The sequence below is a fragment of the Budorcas taxicolor genome, chromosome 5 (genome assembly GCF_023091745.1).
Source record: "Budorcas taxicolor isolate Tak-1 chromosome 5, Takin1.1, whole genome shotgun sequence".
In the NCBI taxonomy this organism is placed as follows: domain Eukaryota; kingdom Metazoa; phylum Chordata; class Mammalia; order Artiodactyla; family Bovidae; genus Budorcas; species Budorcas taxicolor.
In genome coordinates, this window is record NC_068914.1 from 68,366,366 (window position 1) to 68,393,770 (window position 27,405).

Here is a 27,405-nt window from a genome sequence, read left to right on the forward strand (position 1 = left end):
TCATGTATGGATGTGAGAGTTGGACTGTGAAGAAAGCTGAGTGCCGAAGAATTGATGCTTTTGAACTGTGGTGTTGGAGAAGACTCTTGAGAATCCCTTGGACTGCAAGGAGATCCAACCAGTCCATTCTGAAGGAGATCAGCCCTGGGATTTGTTTGGAAGGAATGATGCTAAAGCTGAAGCTCCAGTACTTTGGCCACCTCATGTGAAGAGTTGACTCATTGGAAAAGACCCTGATGCTGGGAGGGATTGAGGGCAGGAGGAGAAGGGGACGACAGAGGATGAGATGGCTGGATGGCATCACTGACTCGATGGACGTGAATCTGAGTGAACTCTGGGAGTTGGTGATAGACAGGGAGGCCTGGTGTGCTGCAATTCATGGTGTCACAAAGAGTGGGACACGACTGAGCGACTGAACTGAACTGAACTGAACTGAGCATACTGTCTTGTATAGTTTGCTAGTGTTTCTTCTGGGTTAATCTCTCATGCATCATTGATCTTATGAAGGAGATACTATCTTAATGTCTAAACCTGCTCCTTTACAATGTACAGAATGTGTCCACAGATATTCTTTTATATGTCTTTTGAATCTCTCACTTGCCCAGCCCAAAGCTGAACACAGACAAGGCAGTCTAAAATATGTATTGATGGATTGATGCTTCTTTGTCAGAAAGATGAATCCCTCCAGAAGTTACTGCGATGATTGTGAATCAAAGAGCTTCAATTTGAAGAAAGAGCACAGTGCATTTTAAAACATCGTAAAAGAAAGCTTCTTATCTTGAGAATTTTTGTCTGCTAGATTAAATACAAAATGATTATTAATCCTTTTCTATGGGAGCACTCTGGGGAAGTTAAAAAGTTCCTGTGGCACACTGTCCCTTTTTGAAGAGGAAAACACAATACTGTAAAGGTTCGTGGAGCCCATTGCTAAGCAACAGAGCCAGGTCTGGACTGAACAAGGGTAAAAATTCTTTGTTCAGTATGATGAATTACAAAATAGAAAATGCTTAATAGAATCTTCAGTCAGTTCACTTCAGTCGCTCAGTCGTGTCCAACTCTTTGCCACCCCATGGACTGCAGCATGCCAGGCCTCCCTGTCCATCACCAACTCCCGCAGTTTACTCAAACTCATGTCCATCGAGTAGGTGATGCCATCCAACCATCTAATCCTTTGTCATCCCCTTCTCCTCCCGCCTTCAATCTTTCCCATCATCAGGGTCTTTTCAAATGAGTCAGTTGTTCACATCAGGTGGCCAAAGTACTGGAGTTTCAGCTTCAGCATCAGTCCTTCCAATGAATATTCAGGACTGATTTCCTTTAGGATGGACTGGTTTGATCTTGCAGTCCAAGGGACTCTCAAGAGTCTTCTCCAACACCACAGTTCAAAAGCGTCAATTCTTCGGCACTCAGCTTTCTTTATAGTCCAACTCTCACATCCATATATAACTACTGGCAAAACCATAGCTTTGACTAGATGGACCTTTGTTGGCAAAGTCATGTCTCTGCTTTTTAATATGCTGTCTAGGTTGGTCATAACTTTCCTTCCAAGGAGTAAGTGTCTTTTAATTTCATGGCTGCAGTCACGATCTGCAGTGATTTTGGAGCCCAAGAAAAGAAAGTCTGTCACTGTATCCATTGTTTCCCCATCTATTTGCCATGAAGTGATGGGACTGGATGCCATGATCTCAGTTTTCTGAATGTTGAGTTTTAAGCCAACTTTTCACTCTCCTCTTTCACTTTCATCAAGAGGCTCTTTAGTTCCTCTTCGCTTTCTGCCATAAGGGTGGTGTCATCCCTGCAACAATAACACTCATTATTTTTCAAAGCACTAATCTGCAGTTGATAGCTAATTTTCATGGTAGTCTCTGATAATAGGACTTCCCTGGTGACTCAATGATAAAAGCATTTGCTGCAATGCAGGAAACATGGGTTCCATCCCTGGGTTGGGAAGATCCCCTAGAGAAGGAAATGAAAATCCACTCCAGTATTCTTGCCTGGGAAAGCCCATGGACAGAGAAGCCTGGCAGGCTACAGTCCGTGGGGTCACAAGAGTCGGACACAACTTAGCTACTAAACCACCACCACCATCTCTGACAGTAACTCACAGTTATGTTTTCCAAGTAAAAGCATTCAGCAAGAAGGTTTTGAATATTCATTTTTGTGGAAGACATGGATCTGGCATCTGGATTTTAAGTCACCATTCCCTGTGTTCTAGAATTAATCCAGGAATATAAAAATCCATCTGAACTAATTTCAATGTGGTTAGTCTTGATGGCAATGTGTATATCACATAATTTAAAACAGTAATCTCCAGACAACATCACCTGGGAACTCATTAGAAATGTAAATTCTTTTTTTCTTTCACTTTATTCTTTTTAATTGAAGGATAATTGCTTTACAGAATTTTGTGGTTTCATCACAGAATTTTGTGGTTACATCAACAAGAATCAGCCATAGGTACACCCATGTCCCCTCCTTCCCTTGTCCCTCCCCATCCCACCCTTCTAGATTGTCACAGAGCCCCTGTTTGATTTCCCTGAGTCATACAGCAAATTCCCACTCTTGAGCCCCATCCCACAGCTGCTAGATCCGACTCTGGGGTTAGGACCTAGCACTTTGTTGGGGTTAGGACCTGGCACTTTGCTTTTGTAAGCCCTCTCGGTGATTCTGATGCTGTGTAAAGTTTGAGAACTTCGAGAATCAGGATAACTGTGTCAAACGTGTTAAAGGAGACGGTGAAGAGTTAAGTTCAGTTTGGCAGTAGTGCATCATCTTGAACTACTGTTGAACTGTTGGACCATTTTGGACTGGGAAGAAAATTATAGTTGTAATTCAGAAAGTAACTGCAGAGGAAAAAGGCACATGTAATGGAGGAGAGTCTTTAAGGTAGCTTTCAGTTACTTCCTCCTAAAATTGGAGCCATTTAGAAATGCCTTCTACCAGTTGCAGTTGTGACAATCAATTTTTGAAGAGTTTATTTACCAAGAATTTATAAGAATTTTTTGGGTTATTTTTTCCCTAGGACATGAAGGGGGAATGATGTCCATTGTTTGTTACATAAGATATTGATAACCTGAAACTTTTAAAATAAAATAAAATATAAAGTCTAGGAAAAAATATGTGCAGTCAGTATCATCAACTTGGCATAATTTTAGAAGTTAGAAGTAATGAATATTAACTCCAGAAAAAGGACTGAAGGGGTCATTGCTCAGTTATAATACATATTGAGAATTAAATTTGATAAATAATGTAATTTCATTCTATCAACTACTAGCTCTGCAGTTACAAGTCATTTTACACCTTGGTGCCTCTTTTTCATTTTTTTTTAACTTTTGTGAAATAAGAGGTCCTTTCTTAGTTGCTTTCCATTTCCAGAATTTTGTGATTGTATAAATAATGCACACTGTGAAATATCTCACATTTGTCCCCAAAGAGAGAGATACCCACTAGCTCACTTGACCTTTACGAGAACCCAGCCCTTCTGTATAGTAAAAAATATGTTTAACTTTGTAGATCTAAATCTTAGAAAGCATGTAACAATCATTGCATAGGTTCTGCAGAAGTTTCAGACATTTAATAATTGGCTAACTTGGCAGATGCTGTTTTGGATAATGTCTTGCTGTGCCTGCAGGATGTACATCATAGGAAGAACTTTCTTATGTTACCCAAGCCTTGATCTCCCTGTGCCTCCAAGTGAACATTATCTGTGTTACCTTATAGGAGAGGGATGTGAGCTCTAAGTTGAGGACGTTACTCTCTTGGTGAGTGTTCACAGGGAACCTGACCCTTCTGAAGGGAGCTTGCTATCAATAGGCAACCTAGCTTAGGTTGGGACTTAGGTCTTTGGGGTAAGACTGATTTGTATTTGAATTCTGGCACTGCCACTTGGCTAGTTGTATTTCATAATGCTGTGCAAGGATTGAATAAAACTAGAAATGGTATGTGTAAAGAATATCCATAGTTCCTGGCCCATGTAAATGTTCAATAATTGTTAGCTTTGAAAGTTGAGGTTAAAGCAGTTGAGGGAAATTGGATAAATGCATTCTAACTGTGAACTTCCAGATGTTCAAGCTGGTTTTAGAAAAGATAGAGGAACTGGAGATCAAATTGCCAACATCCGCTGGATCATGGAAAAAGCAAGAGAATTCCAGAAAAACATCTATTTCTGCTTTATTGACTATGCCAAAACCTCTGACTGTGTGGATCACAATAAACTGTGGAAAATTCTGAAAGAGATGATTGAAATACCAGACCACCTGACCTGCCTCTTGAGAAACCTATATGCAGGTCAGGAAGCAACAGTTAGAACTGGGCATGGAACAACAGACTGGTTCCAAATAGGAAAAGGAGTACGTCAAGGCTGTATATTGTCACCCTGCTTATTTAACTTCTATGCAGAGTACATCATGAGGAATGCTGGGCTGGAAGAAGCACAAGCTGGAATCAAGATTGGCGGGAGAAATATCAATAACCTCAGCTATGCAGATGACACCACCCTTATGGCAGAAAGTGAAGAGGAACTGAAAAGCCTCTTGATGAAAGTGAAAGTGGAGAGTGAAAAAGTTGGCTTAATGCTCAACATTCAGAAAACAAAGATCATGGCATCTGGTCCCATCACTTCATGGGAAATAGATGGGGAAACAGTGGAAACAGTGTCAGACTTTATTTTGGGGGGCTCCAAAATGACTGCAGATGGTGACTGCAGCCATGAAATTAAAAGACGCTTTGGAAGAAAAGTTATGACCAACCTAGATAGCATGTTGAAAAGCAGAGACATTACTTTGCTAAGAAAGGTCCGTCTAGTCAAGGCTATGATTTTTCCTGTGGTCATGTATGGATGTGAGAGTTGGACTGTGAAGAAAGCTGAGTGCCGAAGAATTGATGCTTTTGAACTGTGGTGTTGGAGAAGACTCTTGAGAATCCCTTGGACTGCAAGGAGATCCAACCAGTCCATTCTGAAGGAGATCAGCCCTGGGATTTCTTGGGAAGGAATGATGCTAAAGCTGAAGCTCCAGTACTTTGGCCACCTCATGTGAAGAGCTGACTCATTGGAAAAGACCCTGATGCTGGGAGGGATTGGGGGCAGGAGGAGAAGGGGACGACAGAGGATGAGATGGCTGGATGGCATCACTGACTCGATGGACAAGAGTCTGAGTGAACTCTGGGAGTTGGTGATGGACAGGGAGGCCTGGCGGGCTGGGATTCATGGGGTCACAAAGAGTTGGACACGACTGAATGACTGAAATGAACTGAACTGAACTGAAGGCTAATTAGCTAACTGATTCATTGACTTGTTTATTCAAGAACTATTTATTAAGCACCTGCATGAGTCTGATTCTCTTGTAGACATTGGAAATATGACAACAAATATGATTTAGAAAGATTAAATTTGAGTTGCCTATTGACCTCTAAGTGGAGATGTCAAGTAGACAGCTGGATACATGAGGACAGAGCTAACTATTTGGGAGATATTTTTACCTTTAGATAATATTTAGTGGAGTGGGTTGGTTGAGAGCACTTAGGGAAAAAAGTACAGTTAGAAAAGAGAAAAAATTCTAGGAGCATTCTTAAAGTTTCAGGCACTATGACTCATAATAAAATCTTACAGTAATAACATATAACCCTTATAGAATTTGCTACATAAAAGTTTATTAATAGGAATTCTTTATTTTCTTACATTCTTTAAAAAATTGTTTTGTTGGTGTGTAGTTGATTTATAATGTTGTGTTAGTTTCAGGTATACAGAAAAGTAAATCAGTTACACATACACATACATCCACTCTGTTTTTAGATTCTTTTCCTGTATAGGCCATTACATGGTATTGAGTAGAGTTCTCTGTGTTCTACAGTGGGTCCTTATTAGTCATCTGTTTTATATATAATAATGTGTATATGTCAATTCCAGTCTTCCAATTTATCCCTTCCCCCTTACCCCTCAGTAACTGTAAATCTGTTTGCTACATCTGTAACTCTATTTCTGCTTTGTAGATAAGTTCATTTGTGCTCTTTTTTTAGATTCCACATATAAGGAGTATCATGTGGCATTTGTCTTTCTCTGCCTGACTTTTTTCACTCAGTATGACCATCTCTAGGTTCACCCACATAGCTATAATTGGCATTTTTCCTTCTTTATTATGGCTGAGTAATATTCCATTGTATATATGTACCACTTCTTCTTTATCTAGTCCTCTGTCATCAAACATTTAGGTTGCTTCTGATGTCCTGGCTGTTGTAAGTAGAGTTGAAGTGAACACTGAGGTGTGTGTATCTTTTTGAATTATGGTTTTCTCTGGATATATGCCCAGGAGTGGGATTGCTGGTAGCTCTATTTTTAGTTTTTTAAGGAACCTCCACACTGTTCCCCCTAGTTGCTGTACCTCTTTACATTCCCACCAACAGTATAGGAGGGTTCCCTTTTCTCCACACCCTCTCAAGCATTTGTTGCTTGGAGATTTGTTGATGGTCATTCTCACCGGTGTGAGGTGTTATCTCATTGCAGTTTTGATGTTCATTTCTCGGATAATGAGTGATGCTGAGCATCCTTTCATGTGCTTTTTTGGCCATCTGTATGTCTTCTTTGGAGAAATGTCTATTTAAATCTTCTGCCCATTTTTTGATTGTGTTGTTTGTGGTTTTGATATTGAGCTGCATGAGCTGTTTGTATATTTTGGAGAGTAATTCCTTGTCAGTTGCTTCATTTGCAAATATTTTCTGTCATTCTGAGGGTTGTCTTTTCATTTTTGTTTGTGGTTTCCTATGCTGTACAAAAAGCTGTTAACTTTAATAAAATCCCATTCATTTATTTTTGTTTTTATTTTCATTACTCTAGGAAGTAGATTGAAAAAGACCTTGCTGGGCTTTATGTCAAAGAGTGTTCTGCCTGTGTTTTCCTTGAAGAGTTTTATAGTATCCACCCTTGCATTTAGGTCTTTAATCCATTTTAGCTTTACATTCTTTAGTGTACACAAATGAAGACCAAAAAGAAGTGTGGTTGTAATACATTGGTCTTTGCATCCATCTGACCCATATTTCTGAGCGCCTACTGCAAGGTACCATATTACGTTCTATGTGTAAAGTGAAACCAACAAAACAGTCATGTTGTTGGTCAAACTTATTTACTGAGCACATACTATATACAGTACTTGAGGAGTTGAGGAGAGACCACAAAAATGGAAAATTCATTCTCTGTCTCTAGGAGAAGACAGTCTAAAACTGTCACTCAGAATAAACCACCCCAAAGTGGTTAAGAACAGTGCGTTTCCTTTCCTTTTTGCGTATCTGATGTTCTTAGGCCATTAGGAGAAATCTTTGTGGGCCAAAAGAATTTGGTGAGGTAGGTCACAGTCCATAATTCATTTTATCTTCTCCCCTCCCTTCTACTTGGCTGGTCAATGGGAGAGTGTCCCTGGGTAGAGAGAAGCTTGTTTCAGCCCATCTCATACTTGTAGTTAGTTGACTGGTACTCCATGCAACCCAGCATTTATATTCTCATTATCTGCGGAGAAGAGACAGCAGGAATCCATCAGCATTTGTAACGGCTCATCTCTTTTCCCTATGAAACCAACAGTTTTCCTAAAGAACAGTTCTAGTTTGTCCAGAATTCTATACTTCCTGTGTAGCTAGTGGATGGAGTGGATGCAGGCCCACTTATCAGTATAGATGGGGAAGAAGGGAAGTACCCTCTTCTGAACTGTGGTTGTATTATTCTGACTAATGGTTATATTTGCTTTATTAAGATGCAGCTGAACCTTTTGGAGGAGTGTTATCAGGAAAAACAGCCTGGCATCAATTATGCTGAAACAATCATTATATTTGGCAGTTATTGTCTAATCTCTAAATGGGCTTTATTAAATAAATCCAGATAAAAGCTTAATTCATTCAACTACATGGTACATTAATGATAAAGCATCCTGGCAGACTCCTGATGATGTAGTTCTGCCCAGAAAGTAATTCTCAGTACAAAGTCCATGTGACCTCTTTTGGTGGTCACTGTGGCCAGTTGGCAGTAGAAATACTTAGGGTCTTGGAGAGGGTCAAAATAATTCCTTTGTGCTTTATGATATCATATTTTGTGGTCTCAGCCAAATACTTGGCTATATGCTTAAATGGCTTCAAATGTTCTTTTGTTGTTGTTCATTGAGAAACATTTTGACCCTTTTCCCTGACAACAGCATAGCTTGCTTCTATGTCACCTTGCTTGAACAAGAATGGAAGGTTAGCTACTAAATTGTTCATTACAAAATGTTGAAAATCCTTTTATGTTTGCTATCTGAAGTGTATGGATTTCTCTTCAATCAATGATATATGATGTCATCCCTGTAGATATCCAGCAGAGAGAAAATTCACCTATTAAATCTTGCCATGTAGAGTACTTAGGTTCTGTCATTAGCTAGTACTTGAAAAGTGAAAGAAAGTGTGAAAGTGTTGGTTGCTCAGTCATGTTCGACTCTGCAACCCCGCAGACTGTAGCCCACCAGGCTCCTCTGTCCATGGGATTCCCCAGGCAAGAATACTGGAGTGGGTTGCCATGCCCTCCTCCAGGGGATCTTCCCAACTCAGGGATCAAACCCAGGTCTTCTGAATTGCAAGTGGATTCTTCACCAGCTGAGCTACCAGGGAAGCCCCAGATAGTACTTAAGAAAGCCTAAGCGGGATCCTTGTACTAGTCTCTTATAGTCACTGCATTTGGTTACATCACCAGAAAGTCAGTACCTAGACTGTATTATCTTGGGCTTTATATTGAGTCAATACCAATAATGTATACTTGAAGAAAATTTTGGGGTCTTCTACAAAACAACACAGGAAAATAACAGTTTATTAGTTTATCTGATGTTCCTTATATAAAGAATCATATGATAAATTCCTACTTGACACCAGTGTCACAGACATATTAGTTTCTTTAGATAACTTAGCATGTTTTCTTTCTTCTGGGGATGGGAAATATACAACACAAAAGGCTCTCTATTTTATTGTAAATGCCAGGAAACTAAGAACTTATTTTAGCAAGTCCTAATATCTTTAGATATGTTAATATCTTAAATTCTTAACTGGTTTCTTATCTATCTTTTAAATGTCTATAGCACAGTTTTATAAGTACTGTGAGTTTTTTTCTTGAAAGCAAAGTAAGAGAGGTCACCTCCTCAAAGAGGCTTTCTCTGAAGAGTCTATTGAAATCAGCATCCCTCCTCTGGCCCCCGGCCTGTTTTTTCTTATCAAAGCACTCTTCCTTTATTGCACTTACAACAATTTATAATTATTTTTATTTGTTTCCCTGTTTATGTTTGTTTCCTTCTCTAGACTCTAAACAAGACCAGGAGCAGGCTGTGGCTCAGATCATGAACTCCTTATTGCCAAATTCAGACTTAAATTGAAGCAAGTAGGGAAAACCACTAGAACATTCAGGTATGACCTAAATCAAATCACTTACAATTATACAATGGAAGTGACAAATAGATTCAAAGGATTAGATCTGATAGACAGAGTGCCTGAAGAACTATGGACATTCATGACATCGTATAGGAGGCAGGGATCAAGACCATCCCCAAGAAAAAGAAATGCAAAAAGGCAAAATGATTGTCTGAGGAGGCCTTACAAACAGCTGAGAAAAGAAGAGAAACTAAAGGGAAAGGAGAAAAGAAAGATATACCCATTTGAATGCAGAGTTTCAAAGAATAGCAAGAAGAGATAAGAAAGCTTTCCTCAGTGATCAATGCAAAGAAATAGAAGAAAACAACAGAATGGGAAAGACTAGAGATCTCTTCAAGAAAATTGGAGATACCAAGGGAACATTTCTTACAAAGATTGGCACAAAAAGGACAGAAATGGTATGGACCTAACAAAAGCAGAAGATGTTAAGAAGAGGTGGCAAGAATACACAGAAGAACTGTACAAAAAAGATCTTCATGACCAAGATAACCACAATGGTGTGATCACTCACCCAAAGCCAGACATACTGGAATGAGAAGTCAAGTGGGCCTTAGGAAGCATCACTACTAACAAAGCTAATGGAGGTGATGGAATTCCAGTTGAGCTATTTCACATCCTAAAGATGATGCTGTGAAAGTCCTGCACTCAATATGCCAGCAAATTTGGAAAACTCAGCAGTGGCCACAGGACTGAAAAAGGTCAGTTTTCATTCCAATCCCAAAGAAAGGCAATGCCAAAGAATACTCAGACTACCACACAATTGCACTCATCTCACACGCTAGCAAAGTAATGCTCAAAATTCTCCAAGCCAGGCTTCAACAGTACGTGAACCGTGAACTTCCTGATGTTCAAGCTTGTTTTAGAAAAGGCAGAGGAACCAGAGATCAAATTGCCAACATCCGTTGAATCATCAAAAAGCAAGAGAGTTCCAGAAAAACATCTATTTCTGCTTTATTGACTATGCCAGAGCCTTTGACTGCATGGATCACAGCAAAGTGTGGAAAATTCTTTAAGAGATGGGAATACCAGAGCACCTGACCTGCCTCTTGAGAAACCTATATGCAGGTCAGGAAGCAACAGTTAGAACTGGGCATGGAACAACAGACTGGTTCCAAATAGGAAAAGGAGTATATCAAGGCTGTATATTGTCACCCTGCTTATTTAACTTCTATGCAGAGTACATCATGAGGAACGCTGGGCTGGAAGAAGCACAAGCTGGAATCAAGATTGGCGGGAGAAATATCAATAACCCCAGATATGCAGATGACACCACCCTTATGGCAGAAAGTGAAGAGGAACTAAAAAGCCTCTTGATGAAAGTGAAAGAGGAGAGTGAAAAAGTTGGCTTAAAGCTCAACATTCAGAAAACTAAGATCATGGCATCCAGTCTTATCACTTCACGGCAAATAGATCTGGAAACAGTGGAAACAGTGTCAGACTTTATTTTTTTGGGCTCCAAAATGACTGCAGATGGTGACTGCAGCCATGAAATTAAAAGACGCTTGCTCCTTGGAAGAAAAGTTATGACCAACCTAGATAGCATATTCAAAAGCAGGGACATTACTTTATCAACAAAGGTCTGTCTAGTAAGGTTTTTTCAGTAGTCATGTATGGATGTGAGAGTTGGAATATAAAGAAAGCTGATCACTGAAGAATTGATGCTTTTGAAGTGTGGTGTTGGAGAAGACTCTTGAGAGTCCCTTGGACTGCAAGGAGATCCAACCAGTCCACCCTAAAGGAAATCAGTCCTGAATATTCATTGGAAGGACTGATGCTGAAGCTGAAGCTCCAGTACTTTGGCCACCTGATGCTAAGAACAGACTCATTTGAAAAGAGCCTGATGCTGGGAAGGATTGAAGGCAGGAGGAGAAGGGGACAATACAGGATGAAATGGTTGGATAGCATCACCAACTCAATGGACATGAGTTTGAGTAAACTGTGGGAGTTGGTGATGGACAGGGAGGCCTGGCATGCTGCAGTCCATGGGATCGCAAAGAGTCGGACACGACTGAGTGACTGAACTGAACTGACCTAGACTCTAAGCTCTAACAAACAAGAGATCATATCTCTCTTTCAGTCTAAATACCCTAGATGATTTTATCACATACTCAGTAAAAACCAATTGCTGTCAAATTTTGATAAATTGCAGTATCCTAGTACTATCAGTCAGTATAAAAACTTGTACCATGACATTTTAGATATCTAGAAATGTTGTTGAGATAAGAAATTAATATGCAGTAATTTGGACAACAATGTATTTGGATCTTTTTTTTAATATCTATATTTATTTGTTTGTTTGTTTTTGGCTGCATGGGTCTTCGTTGCTGCACCATTTTCTTCCATTTTCTAGTTGTGTGCAGGGGATATGGTCTAGTTGTGGTGTGTGAGCTTCTCCTTTTGGTGACTTCTTTGTTGCAGGGCACAGGTTCTTGGGCATGTGGGCTTCAGTAGTTGTGGGATGAAGTTTCAGCAGTTGTGGTTTGCTGACTTTACAACACAAGCTCCATAGTTGTGGCATTGTGGAGCATGGTTTAGCTGCTTTGTAGCCTGTGGAATCTTCCTGGACCAGGGATCAAGTCCACGTTTCCTGTATCAGTTGGTAGATTCTTGCTTTACAATGTTCTGTTGGTTTTTGCTGTACAACATGAATCAGCTATAATTATACTTGTATCCCCTCCCTCTTGAGTCTCCTTCCCCTCCCCACACCCTAGGTCATCACAGAGCAGCAGGCTGGGCTCCCTGTGTTATACAGCGACTTCTCATTGGCTATCTATTTTACACACAATAGTGTATATATGTTGATGCTACTTTCTCTATTGGTCTCAATCTCTGCTTCCCTGACTATGCCCACAAGTCCATTCTCTAAATCTGCGTCTCCATTTTTCTAAGAAAATAGGTTCATTAATACCATTTTTCTAGATTCCATATGTATGCATTAATATACAATATTTGTTTTTCTCTTTCTGACTTACTTCACTCTATGTAACAGGTTCTAGGTTCATCTACCTCACTGGTACTGACTCAGTTCATTCTTCATCCTTTTTAAGGCTGAGTCTGTATGCGCCATACCTTCTTTATCCATTCCTCTGTAGATGGGCATCTAGATTGCTTCCATGTCCTGGCTATTGTAAGTAGTGCTGCAGTGAACATTGGGGCACATGTGTCTTTTAGAATTGTGACTTTCTCCAGTGTATATGCCCCAAAGTGGAATTGCCGGGTCATTTCCCTGGTGGCTCACATGGCAGAGAATCCACCTGCAATGTGGGAGACCTGGGTTCGATCCCTGGGTTGGGAAGATCCCCTGGAGGAGGGCATGGCAACCCACTCCGGTATTTTTGCCTGGAGAATCCCCCTGAACAGAGGAGCCTGGTGGGCTACAGTCCATGGGGTCTCAAAGAGTTGCACATGATTTAGAGACTAAGCATGTAGTAGATTTATTCCTAATTTTTAAAGGAATCTCCATATTGTTCTCCCTAATGGCTATATCAGTTTATATTCCTACCAACAGTGTAGGAGGGCTCCCTTTTCTCCACATCCTCTCCAGCATTTATTGTTTGTAGATTTTTTGATGATGGCCATTCTGACTGGCGTGAGGTGATACCTCATTGTAGTTTTGATTTGCATTTCTCTAATAATTAGTGATGATGAGCATATTCTCATTGTATATTGGCCATCTATCTGTGTGTCTCTTTGGAGAAATGTCTGTTTAGATCTTCTGCCCATTTTTTGATTCAGCTGTTTGTTTTTCTGATAGTGAGCTGTGTGAGCTGCTTATATATTCCAGAGATTAATCCTTTGTCAGTTGTTTTGTTTGCAATTATTTTCTCCCATTCTGAGGTTGTCTTTTAATCTTGTTTATTGTTTTCTTTGCTGTACAAAAGATTTTAAGTTTAATTAGGTCCCATTTACTTATTTTTGTTTTTATTTCCATTACTCTAGGAGGTGGGCAGGGAGATTCTTAACCATTGAACCACCAGGGAAGTCCATTGGCTCTCATAAAAGTGCAATTTAGGTTTTTGTGAACAATCCTAGGATTTTTACAGTAAGCAATATTTCAGTTCAGTTCAGTTCAGTTCAGTCTCTCAAGTCATGTCCCAGTCTTTGCCACCCCATGGACTGCAGCACTCCAGGCCTCCCTGTCCATCACCAACTCCCAGAGCTTGCTCAAACTCATGTCCATTGAGTTGGTGATGCCATCCAACCATGAGGTATCAGAGAACTGAAGGAATCATTAAAATTCATAATTTAATAAAAGAATAATTAATTATTGCACATGATTCAGGTAATATTATCTACAGAGTAATACCTTTATTAAGAGTTACACAGGAAGAGGGGATAGTGTGGCTGTGTATTTCAAGTGTAGTTTTAGGAATTTCAGTTACAGACATAGATACCAATATTTCCTTTGGCAAATTCTGTTTTTATCATTTTGGGGTATAGGGAAGGGAGGCTACCTGGCATTCCACTTGCACATCAAGGAAATAATAAAGAAATGAGAAAAAGAATTTCATCCAGAAGTCCTCATATCTTCCTGATGATGGGCAAGTCCTTTGCTATCTTTTTTATGGCTGAGTAGTACTCCATTGTGTGTGTGTGTGTGTGTGTGTGTGTGTGTGTGTGTGTTTGTGTGTGTGTGTGTGTGTGTATTTATACTACGTCTTCTTTATCCATTAATCAGTTGAGGGACAGTTGGGTTGCTTCTAGGTCTTGGCTATTGTAGATAGTGCTTCCATGAATATTAGGATGCATGTATATTTTTAAATTAGAGTTTTTGTCTTTTCAATAAGACATTTCTGATGTTTACCTGATCACCTAGGTTAGGGGATATATACCTGGTTTTTCTGCTATACAATTTTTTTTTCTTTCTTTTTATACTCTGTTGGTTAGAAGTGTGTGATTTGTTTTTTGTCTCTAGCTTTACTGAGATAACTGACAAAAATTGTATATTCTTACATTTATAATGTAACAGTTATAAATGTTATAACAATTATAACAGTTATAACAATTATAAACAATTGTTAAACAATTAAAACAATTATAAAAAAGTTATAAATGCAACAAAAGAAGATATACTTTTGTTAAAATTTGCAATTTTATTGTAAAATGGAAATTAATTCCTTGTGAATTAATTCATGACCTATTTCTGTAACTGTTTCACGTGTGCTTGAAATGAATTTGTTTTTCTCTGTGGCTTAATATCCACATTTATGAAACAGGAAGAACCAAAAATATCCAGCTCCTTTGATTTTTGTTTTGGAGTTTGCAAGCCAAAGCCCAAACTGAAAGACAGAAGAATATGATACTTGTTCTTTTTGACTTTCACTGGCAAACTCATAATTGGTATATCTTGACACAAGCAAGCATGTAGAGGACCAAGAAAAAGGAAAATTGCTGTCCTTCCTGTAAATAGATTTGTTACCACTAACAGGTGCTTAATCCTCTGTGGGGGCACAATTTCAGCCTACAGAGGAGGACGAGATGGGAATGGAGGAGTAAACACCTGTGATAGTGATTCCGATCTGTGTTTGATCTGTTTGATTCCTGCTGGCCTTGGATATTTATAAAAGGGAAGCTGAACCTTTGCTGTGCTGCTTAGACTATCATTGTATGCTTGGGTGTGGCGGTCCTCCAACAGGCTAATAACAGCCGCCGGCTAGTCTAATCAGAGCGGAGAAGGCAATGGCACCCTACTCCAGTACTCTTGCCTGGAAAATCCATGGACAGAGGAGCCTGGTAGGCTGCAGTCCATGGGGTCGCTACGAGTCGGACACGACTAAACGAATTCCCTTTAACTTTTCACTTTCATGCACTGGAGAAGGAAATGGCAACCCACTCCAGTGTTCTTGCCTGGAGAATCCCAGGGATGGGGGAGCCTGGTGGGCTGCTGTCTGTGGGGTCGCACAGAGTCAGACACGACTGAAGCGATTTAGCAGCAGCAGCAGTCTAATCAGAGAGCCAGTCTGGTCACTTAGGAGGCAGCATGGATGCTTACCTCAGTTTTCCATTGGAAGGGGAATTTGATGGTCAGTGGTTTCACCTATGGATGTAGGACCCTTAATAGCCAACCTCTCAGGCTGTTAACCATAAAGATTCCATGTACCTTGGCTCCTGCACTAACTTTTCTCATGCAGTCTCTCTGTTCTCTTCTGTGAGCTCTCATGGAAGCCTTTGTTGGCCTCCAACCTCCTCTGGTTGTCATCAGCAATGTTTCCTTCTCTTTCCTAGGAGATCTCAGCCTTTCCAAACACAATGAGTCATTAAGAAGTGTTTTTAAAATAGGTATTTTCATATGGGTGTTTTTGATCTTATTTCTTTCAACTTTGCTATATGTTTGAAAATTATCAAAGTTTAGAGTTGGAAAAAATACATTTTTTCCTCCCCACAAAGTCAATAACCTCAGCTACTGGCACTGTCACAAGAGGTCTGCACTTTAACTGGATGAACACAGAGAATAAAGTTAACACACCCCAGGAAAGGACAGCAATTCCAGAGTGAAAGAAGAGGGGAGAATAAAGAGGGTACCTGGAACTCAAGAGTATCAAGAGTAGGAGGTGGTACCAGAATGACTTCTGATATTTTGGTTGTCATTAGAACAGTAGACTTTTCACCATGCAGGGGTGTGTAGTGCACTGTGTACTGGAAAGAGCATAATATCAGAAGGACATGGTTTTTAATTCAGGTTTTGCTATTCAAAATCTATTCAGGTTTTGCTGGCTGTGAAATTTTGGTTAAGACACTTGACCACTTTGATTCCATAGTCCTCACATATGTAAAATGCTAATTATAACACTTGCCACTGGATGTAAAAGTATTGTCACTGGCATAGTAAAATGGTATAGTAATACTCTAAACTGGTTACAAAAATTAGAATGTTTTGAGGAGGGAGGTTTACATTTCCATTGATGGTCAGTCATTTGCTCTATCAGTGTTGAGAAGAGGGTAGGACTCTGGAGTGGGGGTTTCTTGCCTTTCTCATTACAGGAGTGATTAACTTGTAAACTTCACGTTCCAGTTTTGGCAGTCTTGTTTAGGGAGTCAATCTTAGATGCCAAGACCCCCTCCAGCCTTTCTGATGATTGTGTGTGCGTTTGTGCATGCTAAGACACTTCAGTCCTGTCAGACTCTTTGCAATCCTATGGACTCTAGCCTGCCAGGCTCCTCTGTCCATGGCATTCTCCAAATAAGAATGCTGGAGTGGGTTGCCATGCCCATCTCTGGGGGCTCTTCCCGACCCAGGGATGGAACCTGTCTCTTACCTCTGCTGCATTTGGTAGGTGAGTTCTTTACCACCAGTGCCACCAGGGAAGCCCCTTCTAATGACAGTCTCTCAGTCGTGCCTGACTTGTGACCCCACGAACTGTAGACCGCGAGGCTTCTCTGTCCATGGGATTCTCCAGGCAAGAATACTGGAGTGGATTGCCATTCCCTTCTTCAGAGGATTTTCCCGACCCAGGGATCAAACCCTGGTCTCCTTCATTGCAGGCAGATTCTTTACTGTTTGAGGTACAGGGAAGTCCTTCTAATGACAGTAATCGTCCCCAATTCCTCATGACAAACCCCTTTCTTTCCAGAATAGCTAGTTGATTGCTGAAACTGAATCCTGACTGACTTGTAACTCTTTGTGGGCAGTACCCCTGTGATATAAAGGAATTATCTTATGTTGGGTGGGGAATAAATGATTAAGTAAAAGTTTTAGTAAGATAATGACACATACTCCAGACAAAAACAAAGCTGGAACTAAGGGGATGAGGAGGTGAATACTGGAATTTTAAACAGTTTGGTGGTCGAAACTGCTGCTTTGAATAACAGTGGTCCTGGAAGGCCTCCCTGATAAGATGACTTTTGAGGCCCAACTATCTGTCAATTGAGTGCAAGACCCAGGTGGAGATAATGCGTTAAAATGCAATTATCCAATTACTCCTTTCCTTAGATAATCCCCTAAATGATGCTATTTTCCACCTCCAGGTGGTTATTTTATTTACCCCTAGCAAACATGGCAGAAAAGGCTTCATCCTGGGCCACCAATAAAGATGACCACAGCACTTCCTGTGCTTGCCCTTAATAAAGATGGAGTCATGACTTCCTGTTCAGAGGTGCTTTGCCTTCAACAAAGATGGTGCTTATGGTACAGGTTCCCTGACAGTTTGGATTCCGGTTGCAGTTTTTTTTTTTTTTTTCCCTTAAGATACTTGTTTGCAGACGTAAGTAACAGGAAACTGGCAACCCCCCATCCATCTTTTCTTAAGAACCCCGCGCCGTGGCGTCTGCGGCCTGGTCCCTGTGCGGCTCCCACGCTCGCTAACTTCCTCGCGGCATTTCGGAGCCGGCCGGGTTGGGGTGGCGGTGGGGGCGGGTACCAGGGCCGCTCTCCCTTCGGTCCGCTCTCCCTTCGGTCCGCTCTCCCTTCGGTCCGCTCTCCCTTCGGTCCGCTCTGCAAGTCATTCCCAGCACCCTCTTTTTTTTAGCGGGTCACGTTTCCCGAAAATCTTTCGTAGTTCTTCCCGTTCCTAATACCACAGAGCTTCAGCTGGTGAGGAAGGGAATGAAAAGAAGTTCCACAAGGGCGGGGGCCGCCAAGGTGCACACCCCTCTGCTCACCTGCCGCCTCTTAGGGTCGCCCGCGGTGCTTGTACTTTCTGTGTCACGAGGCCCCACCTGCCGCCCTCGCGGCCCCTCCCCGCCACTTACTCTCCTAGCCATTGTCACTGGTGCTGTGGTCTTGGAAACAAGCCTTCAGTGGCGTGTGGATTGTTTTATTTTTAGTCTTTTAAAGGAAAAAACCCCACAACATTAAATGTCCCATACATGCCATGACAGTGTTGTGATGGAGATTCGAAATTCTTCCAGACAAGGGCTGGCACTTGTGATTGTAGATAGAAGATGTATACCGTAGACAGGGCATGAAAGCTTCATGTTTTCCCTGAAGGCGGTGGCGGTGATGTATAGGCCTTTTCTCTTAGGGAAAATGACCCTTAAACTTATTGGAACCTGTCGGTTTCTGGCTCCACTCGCATTGTTGTTCAGGTTCTGCAAAAGCACACCGTCTAAAGGGCACTCGCGTGCACCTAGACCGTTTCTGCGGTGGTGGGTATCTCTGATGATGTCAATGTTAAAATAAAAGCACTATTTCTTCCTAGGTTTTTTAGAATGAAATGCTCCTCTGTAATCCTTAGATAAAAGTTGCTTTTTAAGCAGGGTCTCTGATCCACTTTTCCCCAAATCTCTTTATAGAACAAGGAATGGAGCTAGGTTCCCATTGTGTGGAAAAGAAAAACAGAAGATGATTCATGTTCAGTGCTGTTCATCATGTTCTGAACCATTCAAAATTAATTCAACTTGGCTTAACAGCCACTGTGGCCTGGTGCTTTGCTAGGCTTCAAAGATGTCCATGACCTTAAGGAGCTTGCACTGTAAGACACTATCTTTAGGGGCTCATCAGACTTCCTGTGATCTGAGTTACCATTTTGTCTCTTACCAGGGGAAAATGGAGGCTAGAGACAAGCAAGTGCTTCGTTCCCTTCGCCTGGAGTTGGGTGCAGAGGTACTGGTGGAGGGGCTAGTCCTCCAGTATCTTTATCAGGAAGGGATCTTGACAGAAAGCCACGTTCAAGAAATTAAAGCTCAAGCCACAGGCCTCCGGAAAACAATGCTACTGCTGGATATCCTACCTTCCAGAGGTCCTAAAGCCTTCGATGCATTCCTAGATTCCTTGCAGGAATTCCCTTGGGTAAGGGAGAAGCTGGAGAAGGCAAGAGAAGAAGCTGTAGTTGAACTGCCTGCAGGTAGGCCTCAAAAAGTTCACTCCAGGCCAGCTCCAAAATTGTTGGAACTATGCCCTTTGGATTTGAAGTTGAGATTTTAGTCTGGGTGGAGGTTGGTGGATCCTGAAAGTGGGTAAAACGTTTGGTCTGAAGGCACATGCTATTGGAGGGACCAGATGAGGAGATGGAATTATGAAGTGCAGGGAAGGAGGGAGGAACGGCCCATGATAGAGAGGATGAGGAGGGAACTCAGAGGATACATTTAGAAATACTTCCAGGGAAAGTTGGCAGGTCACTTGGGAGGCATGCTCTCATGTGAGAGCCAGGTCATATCTTAGTCCTTGGCATCCGGAGCCATTTAGAAAGTGTAGATGGGAAAGCAGGCTTTCGGCTTCTTGATAACTGATTCGTGGGGTGCCAGAGCGGCTGGCTGGAAAAGGTCAGACTCCTGAAGGAGACCGCCTCGAGGAAGGCACGCCTGCACCTGTTCCCTGTCCTGTGTGGCCAACGGGAATTATTTGGAAGGTTGGCTTAGTTTGTTTTTAAAGGCTATTGATTTAAAGGCGTTCTTTTTAGTTTGGCTTTGTTCAAACACCCAGAGTATATAATTTTATAAGGACAGCAGTTTTTTGGGGTGGGCAGTAGGTGTCTCATTTTGATTTTAAGGAAAATTGGAAGCTATGGAAAAGAGAAACAGTCCTGGTGCTATCAGCCTGGCTTGTAGCAGGAAGAAGATGTGATAGGAAACACTTGTTCATGCTTGACACCTTCCTGTCTTCTACTTTCTGCAGAGACTGAGGAGCAAAGAACTGAACTGGCAAAAAAAAAAAAAAAAAAAAAAAAAGAAGAAAGAAAGCTAAGGTTTTTACAGCAGTGATAGTTAGGACTACTCCAGCTTAGGGGTCCCCAGAATTTGTTGTTGCTGTTTTTTAAACACCAATATAACTGGTAAAAAAAAAAAAACACAAACCAGTAATAGAAAGACCACTTGTGGCTTAGCTGGTAAAGAATCTGCCTGCAATGCAGGAGACCTGGGTTCAATCCCTGGGATGGGAAGAATTCCTGGAGAAGGGAAAGGCTACCCACTGCAGTATTCTGGCCTGGAGAATTCCATGGACTGTATTAGTTCACAGGGTCACAAAGAGTTGGACACAACTGAGCAACTTTCACTTCACTTTGTTATTTTTGTCCCATGGTCCTCATATTTTGAATGATATTCCAGAGTAATACTGATTAATTCTTCTATTTCTATTAATGGCATATGTCTGAATATTTGATCTGTATGAGAGAACTGGTTGACTTAGGAAGGCCTTGTAAAACCCCTGTGGAAAAAGCAAAAATATTTTCATTTCATTCAATTGAATTGAATATTTCAGTTTTCAAATTGGATTATCCTTACAAAATAAAATACTCCAGGTGTGTGAACAAAGCCAAACTGAAGTAGCTAAGATATTTCTACCACTTGATTGAAAACAGAATAAATAACGTAGAAGTGGGAAAATGGCTAAAGAAATGTTAGGGAGTCTATGTTACATGGTATTTGACTTAGAGGTTCCTCTTGGCAATACATAATTGGAAACAACAAAACAGGCAAACTGAAAGCTTATTACTACCAAAATATTTAATTTCATAGTCATTGTGGGTGTTGTAAATAGTACTTTTGTATGTTGTTCAAAGAGGTGTGACCCCATTTTCATTTCTTGTAGTTCATTCAAACAACAATAAAAATTGAAATTATTCTTTTACTAATGTGAAAGTCAACAGAGATGTTGAAGAAAAAAAGTTTTTTAAGTGAGCAGTATGAATCATTAGAGTGGGGAAAAAATTGAAGTTTGGAAAAATAACATTAATTTGTTAATTCTGTGGAAGTGGTCGAATGGAACAATAGGTTGGCTGCTGCACAAATGAAGTCCTCTTCATTGTTTTACTTCTTGTTGAGTAACACTGCTATTGAAAAAAATATCCTGAAGAGAGAGTTTGATTTATGTAATGTTCTGTGTATCTCCCACAGTGGCAATTACACAAACTCACTTTTTAAATAGTTTTTTTAAAATTCTTGAATACTTTTAAGTAAGATTACAAAATATAATAAAGTATGAAGAATAATGGTAAAGTGAACACCCATTTCCCTGTCACTTAGTTAAAAAAATTATTGCATGGCCTTTGAGGACCCCTGGGTGTCCTCAAATCTTAGCTCATCCCTAGCCTCCGCTCACTAATAAACCCCAAATTTCAAGTTTATCATTCCATTCTTCACTTTGTAATTTTCCATCTTATAAAATTCACTTTTAAAATCAACATATGTTATGGAAAATTCACTACACCGTAAGTTTCAGCACTATCTATGTATGTAAGGCATAGAGGAAATGATATACTTTAAAGGAGTTGTTAGTTAACAGCCTTCTTTATTTGAGACCTTAAACCTTAAGTTTTTAAATCAATTAATTTGATGGCAGTATTTTAATTATAAAATTAAATTAGGACTGAATTGGAAACCTATTTAAAAACATTCTGTGAAGAGCACTAGACTTGAAATGCCTTCAGTTTAATGTCCCTGTAAAACTTGCAAATGGACCCAGAGGCCTATTTCCCAGAATCCCTGTGCTGCTTCGGTGTTGTAATGGAGTAATTTTAATAAGCTTTTAAATAGTCCATTTAAATTTTTTAAAAGGCATGTTTGAATTTTGAGGAATTGGAATGTAGGAAAATGTGGTGCTTATATATACATGTGTGTATACATGAACCTCTTCTGACTTCTTACTCATTTTGGTTGCAGTTATTAATTAATTTGTGTGGGCTTGGTGGTCTCCTCTTGGGAGGCTTTGAAAACAAACGGGGAGGAATGGCTTTCTCTTTGGCCAAGAGGTCAATCCTGACTGACCTGCATGAACTGATTTTATTTTATAAAAAATTTTCTTGATTTGGTCTTCTTGTTTGGTTCTTGGTTTTCCTTCTGTTTGTCTGGTTAATTTTTGTGTTTCACTTGTAAACTTTGAGCTACCTCAAAGGCCATATTTGGTGATTAATTCCAGTTAGTTGCTTTTAATTTATTTTCTGTGTGTCATTTTTTAGAAAAGAATCAAGTTGTATCTTGATCCTCTCTGTTCTTCTAAACTGTGCCGCCAGGAAATCCCAAAACATAAAAACAGAAAAGCAAACACCAAAGAAAATACTTTAAATCTTTGATTGTCTCCGACTATGCCTAGATAATGGGTATCCCTATTTTTGTTGTTGTATATTTTTTAAAAAGCCCAGCATGTTAATGGATAATTGACTTCTTGTTTTTCTCACCTTATAAAGACTTTTATATTTTAAAAGAGGAATTCTGGTGATAAGATGACTTAATCCATTTTGGCACCATGGAAGGAACACTTCACAGTGTGTCCCTTACTGTCCAAGGTCACTCACTGGACACTAGATCAGCTGGAAATCCTCCTTGGGCTCCTGGCAGGTCACCGAAAGGGTGAGGACGGTGCTGAATCGGGGTAGAGGTGCATGTGCTTGCCTGCCTGGCTGCCCACTACTCATGGGCCTTGTCTAGACTGACAAGCTCATGCGGGTGCCTGAGCTAATCTGGATCTGGGAAGGAGGTTTGTCAGCAGCCTAGTCTCACCAGCTGGGTAAGACTTCTGGGCCCAGGGACTCTCTGTTCTACCTTGTTGGCCCCGGCTGTGGGCCTGGGTCTCTGCTGTAATTCCCACCTAACAGTCAGCCTGGCAGCTCTTCTTTTAATTCCAGTCCTTTTTAGGCTCAAGAGTTTTTTGGTGTTTTTTTTTTTTTTTTCCTTCCTTCCTCATTGGGCTAAATTTCTGCTTTTATAGTGTCTTAGCCAACTGCAAGGATGAAGGACAGATACCTTGGAATGCAGCGTACCGCCTCCTGTGTTAGTATCAGATGCCTGCTGGAGTAGCTGTCCTGGGGCTGACATTTGTTGTAACTTTGCCTGAGCTGGTTCTCGCCATGGACCCTTGCCCTGGACTGTGTGGCTGCCCTCACCAGAGCAGGATGTAGGGCTGGCTTGTTTCCGCTCTACCCCAGAGTCTCCAGGACTCAGCATATCCCTTTTGGAGATGGCCTTGTGTGACCACGCAGAACTGCACCAGCCACTATTTCGGGATATACTCAGGCTGTCAGATGTATGCTTGGATACACCTGAAGCTACTGAGCAATAAAGGGGAAAAAAAACAAAACCCCAAACTGTAGGTATTGTAATAGGTTTATTAGAGAGCTTTCTAGGGTGGGATTTTTGAATCATACCATGAATTCATACCTACTCTGGGGCTTCCCTCATAGCTCATTTAGTAAAGAATTGCCCACAATGCAGGAATCTGCCTGCAGTCCAGAATACCCTGGTTCAATTCCTGGGTCCGGAAGATCCCCTGGAGAAGGAAATGACAACCCACTCCAGTATTCTTGCCTGGGAAATCCCACGGATAGAGGAACCTGGTGGGCTGCAGTCCATGGGGTTGCAAGAGTCAAACATAACTTAGCGACTAAACCACAACCTGGGTATGGTAAGTTCAGGGTTGATCTTAGTTCATCAGACTCATGGTCTGTTCAGACCCTTCCTCTGTGCCTGAGTAGAGTTCACTCTGGCATCCTGTGTCCTAGAGAGGGTATGCTGTGTCAGCATTCAGAGCAAGACCCCTCCTCCTGCTAAAGGCAGAGTCTTCGGTGAGCCTGAGTTTCTGTGTGTCTCCAGCACAATTATCATATACTTCTTGAGGACTAAGTAAGCGCCAGGCAGTAGTTAACAAAGACAGGAAGGCTCTCCAGATCAACTGAGAAGATCCATTCATTCATTTGGCAAATATTCGTCTTGACCACGTGCCAGACGTTGGGTGCTAGGGGTACTGTAGTAAACAAAGCCCCCGCTCTTCTGGACTCCTCCTATTCTGTAGTCTAATGGGGACAGACCACAAGCAAGTGAATGAAGAATACATCAGGTGAGAGTGCTTTGAAGAAGAACAGCATGCGGGGTGGTGAGGAGAGGCTTTCCACAGTACATGGGGTGGTCAGAGGAAGCTGCTTTGATGGGAGGACATTCAGCAGAGACCTAAATTCTTCAACAGAGTGGATGCCTGGAGGAAAAGCTTTCAGATAGAGGGGACCACAAGTGCAAAGGAACTCAAGTGGGAGCCCCAGTGACACCATGGCTAGAGCCCAGAACTTTCTGGGGGAATAGCCTTCCTTTCAGAGAGATGCTGCGTCCCGTGGCTGGTTGCTAAGGCCCAGTCTCGGCTGTTTGTCGCTGTGCTTCCCAGAATGTGAGATGCGTGCACAGCCATGATCTTGGGTGGTTCTTAAAATAATTTCAGGTGATATATGGACATGGAATTAATCCTGTTTTAATCCAAAGGAAAACCTCCATCTGGTACAAGTTATTTCTGTTACGTCTCTTGCAACCCTTGACAATTTTTCATCTTAGTAGACCGAAAAAGCTCCTCATGCATAAAGCCTTTTGTGGACAACAGTATTGAGTTAGAATTCAGTTGTTTTGCCTTTTTTTTTTTTTTTTCTTATAGTACTGTAGTGGTTTTCTTCCATTTATGACAAGTAAAACAGGCTTCTGTTTTTGAAGTTGCTTTAAAACACATGGTATTTAGAAATGAGTTAACATAAAGGAAAATACTAAGAAAATAATAATGGTATGAGATACAGCAAAAAGCATGAAGATGTTTTTCATGTATTTTCTGTTTTAAAAAGAGCAACGGGAGTTTGGGGACAGGAAGCTTAGTGTGGCTGGCATAGTTGGGGCAGAAAGGCTCCAACCATCCTTCAGACAGAAGATAACATCTAGTCAAGGTACTTTACTGTTTTGCTTATTCAGTGGATGCACGGTGGCTGGCAGCTGGTTAAATTTACTAGCAGAATTGTGAGAATGACTCAATTTTAAGTTGTCTAAATTGTAAATGTCTTCACTTGCTAATGTAATAAGTGGGCAAAATGGAGAAACATCCTGGTATTCTGCACTTTAAGTTTGGGAAGGTGATGATCAAAGATCATCTAATTTTCCTCTGAGAAAATTGAGGGCTAGGGAGATGAAGGCAACCTGCTCACAATCACACAGCTAATGTAATTTGTTGTCAAGACCAGAACCCAGGCCTCTTGACTCTGGATTTAGGACATTTGCTATGTAATTTTCTCTCCCTACTGGCTGAGAAATGGAACTATATTAAGTTGTGATGTTAGTAATCGAAATTAGCCTTTAAAAAATTTTACTTATGCTTCTCTCTTCATTTTAAGGGGAAAATGTCAAAGGCTTTTTGAGGAATACTGGCGTGAGATTTTCCTAAAATATTTTTATCGATGCCAATTTTAATCATTTAAAAGGAAATTTTGATGGGTCAGCCTTACATTTTGTCAGAAAGCTCCTCCTCCCACCCCGTCCTTCCCCTCTTCTGCAAGGCTGATATAAAGGAAGAACAGAAGACTTTTATCAAGTATTTATGGGGCTGGTGAAATAATGCATCTGTTGGCAGCAAACTGCAGCTCTTTCTAGGAACAGCAGCCCATGTGACAGGTCTCTCCCCAGGAGGGGCGCCTCCATATCACTCTAAAAAGTGCATTTAATGTTATTTCCTTTTTGAAATCCTCCCTGTGATATTTGTTTCTCTCTCCTGTGGATGTATGGGTAGCTAGGCTATCTCAGTCATGCTGATCATGGTGATCAATCAGGGTTGATTTAGCTTGGTGTTTTTCAACTCTGGCTTAAAAAAAAAAAATCAACAACAAATGATCCTCAGTATTTGCCCCAGGCCAGTTCACGCCGGAATCTTTGGAGGTGGGGTCTGGGCAGTGGTGGTAAAGACAGAGGTGCAAACACAGGCACGGACACTTTCCTAGGTAATTTTAAAGTGTCGCCAAGGTTGAAAGCCTAAAGACCTCACCATCAGATTGGGCTCCTTTTTCACCTGTTGCTTCCCAGGAACAGGCCTCCCAAAGCTTTGTGCTTGCTTGAAGAGTTGCTCTTATTTTCAGGTGGGGGACCATGAAAGGAGGTAGGAATGGAGATGTAGAAGGATAGGTAGTTTTGTTTTAACTCTGTGCTCACCATTGTTTGTAATTCTTTGAATTCCATAAACAATGTAGCTTACGACTGTTCTAGCATTTCATACCCCATACAGGTGTGAGTCTACTACCAACATTAAACTCCATTAGAGCTCTGTGGGGCTTCATAGGCTCTGTGTTCATAGAGAAAAACTGATGGGAGGGTTTTGAATTATCTGGTGAATTTGGATTTGGGGGAATTACTTTCATTGTCTGTTCACACTGTTTGGTAATTACAGACCGCCCACATTACTGTGAGCGCTGGAGACCAAGCTGTGTTCAAATGGAGACAGAAACTGCCAGCGGAGAGTGAGTTGAGTGTTGCCGTCAGCCTTATGCTGTGTGCATGCTCAGTTGCTTCAGTCATGTCCAACTCTTTGTAACCCTGTGGACTGTAGCCCACCAGACTCCTCTGTCCATGGGATCCGTCAGGCAAGGATACTGGAGTGGGTTGCCATGGCCTCTTCCAGCGTATGTTCCCAGCCGAGGGACTGAACCTGTATCTCTTGCATCTTCTGCATCGGTAGGCAGGTTCTTTACCACTAGTGCCATAGTCAGCCTCAGAGGGAGCTGATGGTGGCTTAAGGATGGATGAGGGGACGAGAGGCGCAAACGGCCGTCGTCAAGACCGAGACCGGCCTGGTCTGTCTGTCTGTGGGTTGGTCAGACAATCTGTCTGTCTGCCCACAGTTTCAATTTATAATAAAAAACTAATTTTAGTCTTTTCTGTGTCTCGCAAGAGCCTCAAATAATACTAGTGGAATAATAATCACAGTATTTATTGGGGGCTTACTTTACTATGTGTCTGGCACTGTGCCAGGAAGTTTGCATTTATTAATTCATTTAATCCTGACAGTAACTTGATGAGGCGGAAGGTATTATTATTACCCTCGCTCACAGAGATGTTAAGTCACTTGCTCAAGGTTATACAACATAGTTAAGCCTAATTTGGAATCGAGAGACTTTGACTTCAAAGACTGCTGATTCATATCCTGTAAAGACACTTTCTCAAAATTCGCATTTCTCTCCTCCCTAATGTTGAGAGCCTGTGGTGCTTCAGAGCCTGTTATCTGCCAGTCTGATTTCTCCTCCTTTCCCCTACTCCAGTCTGTCTCAGAAGTGCAGCGTCAGGGGCTTTTCTTTCTCTTCCCCACCTATTGTCTAAAGA

The 27,405-nt window shown here is 41.2% G+C and overlaps 1 protein-coding gene across 1 annotated transcript in view; it reads left to right on the top strand.

Annotated features, from left to right (window-relative positions):
- The first annotated feature begins 17,506 nt into the window (after window positions 1-17,506).
- Window positions 17,507-27,405, top strand: part of CRADD (CASP2 and RIPK1 domain containing adaptor with death domain) — a 194,115-nt gene continuing 184,216 nt past the window's right edge. The window contains exons 1-2 of the mRNA XM_052640268.1: window positions 17,507-17,627; window positions 18,905-19,208. Of these exons, the coding sequence (XP_052496228.1) occupies window positions 18,911-19,208 (298 nt within the window). The 5' untranslated portion in view covers window positions 17,507-17,627; window positions 18,905-18,910. The remainder of the gene's footprint in view (window positions 17,628-18,904; window positions 19,209-27,405) is intronic.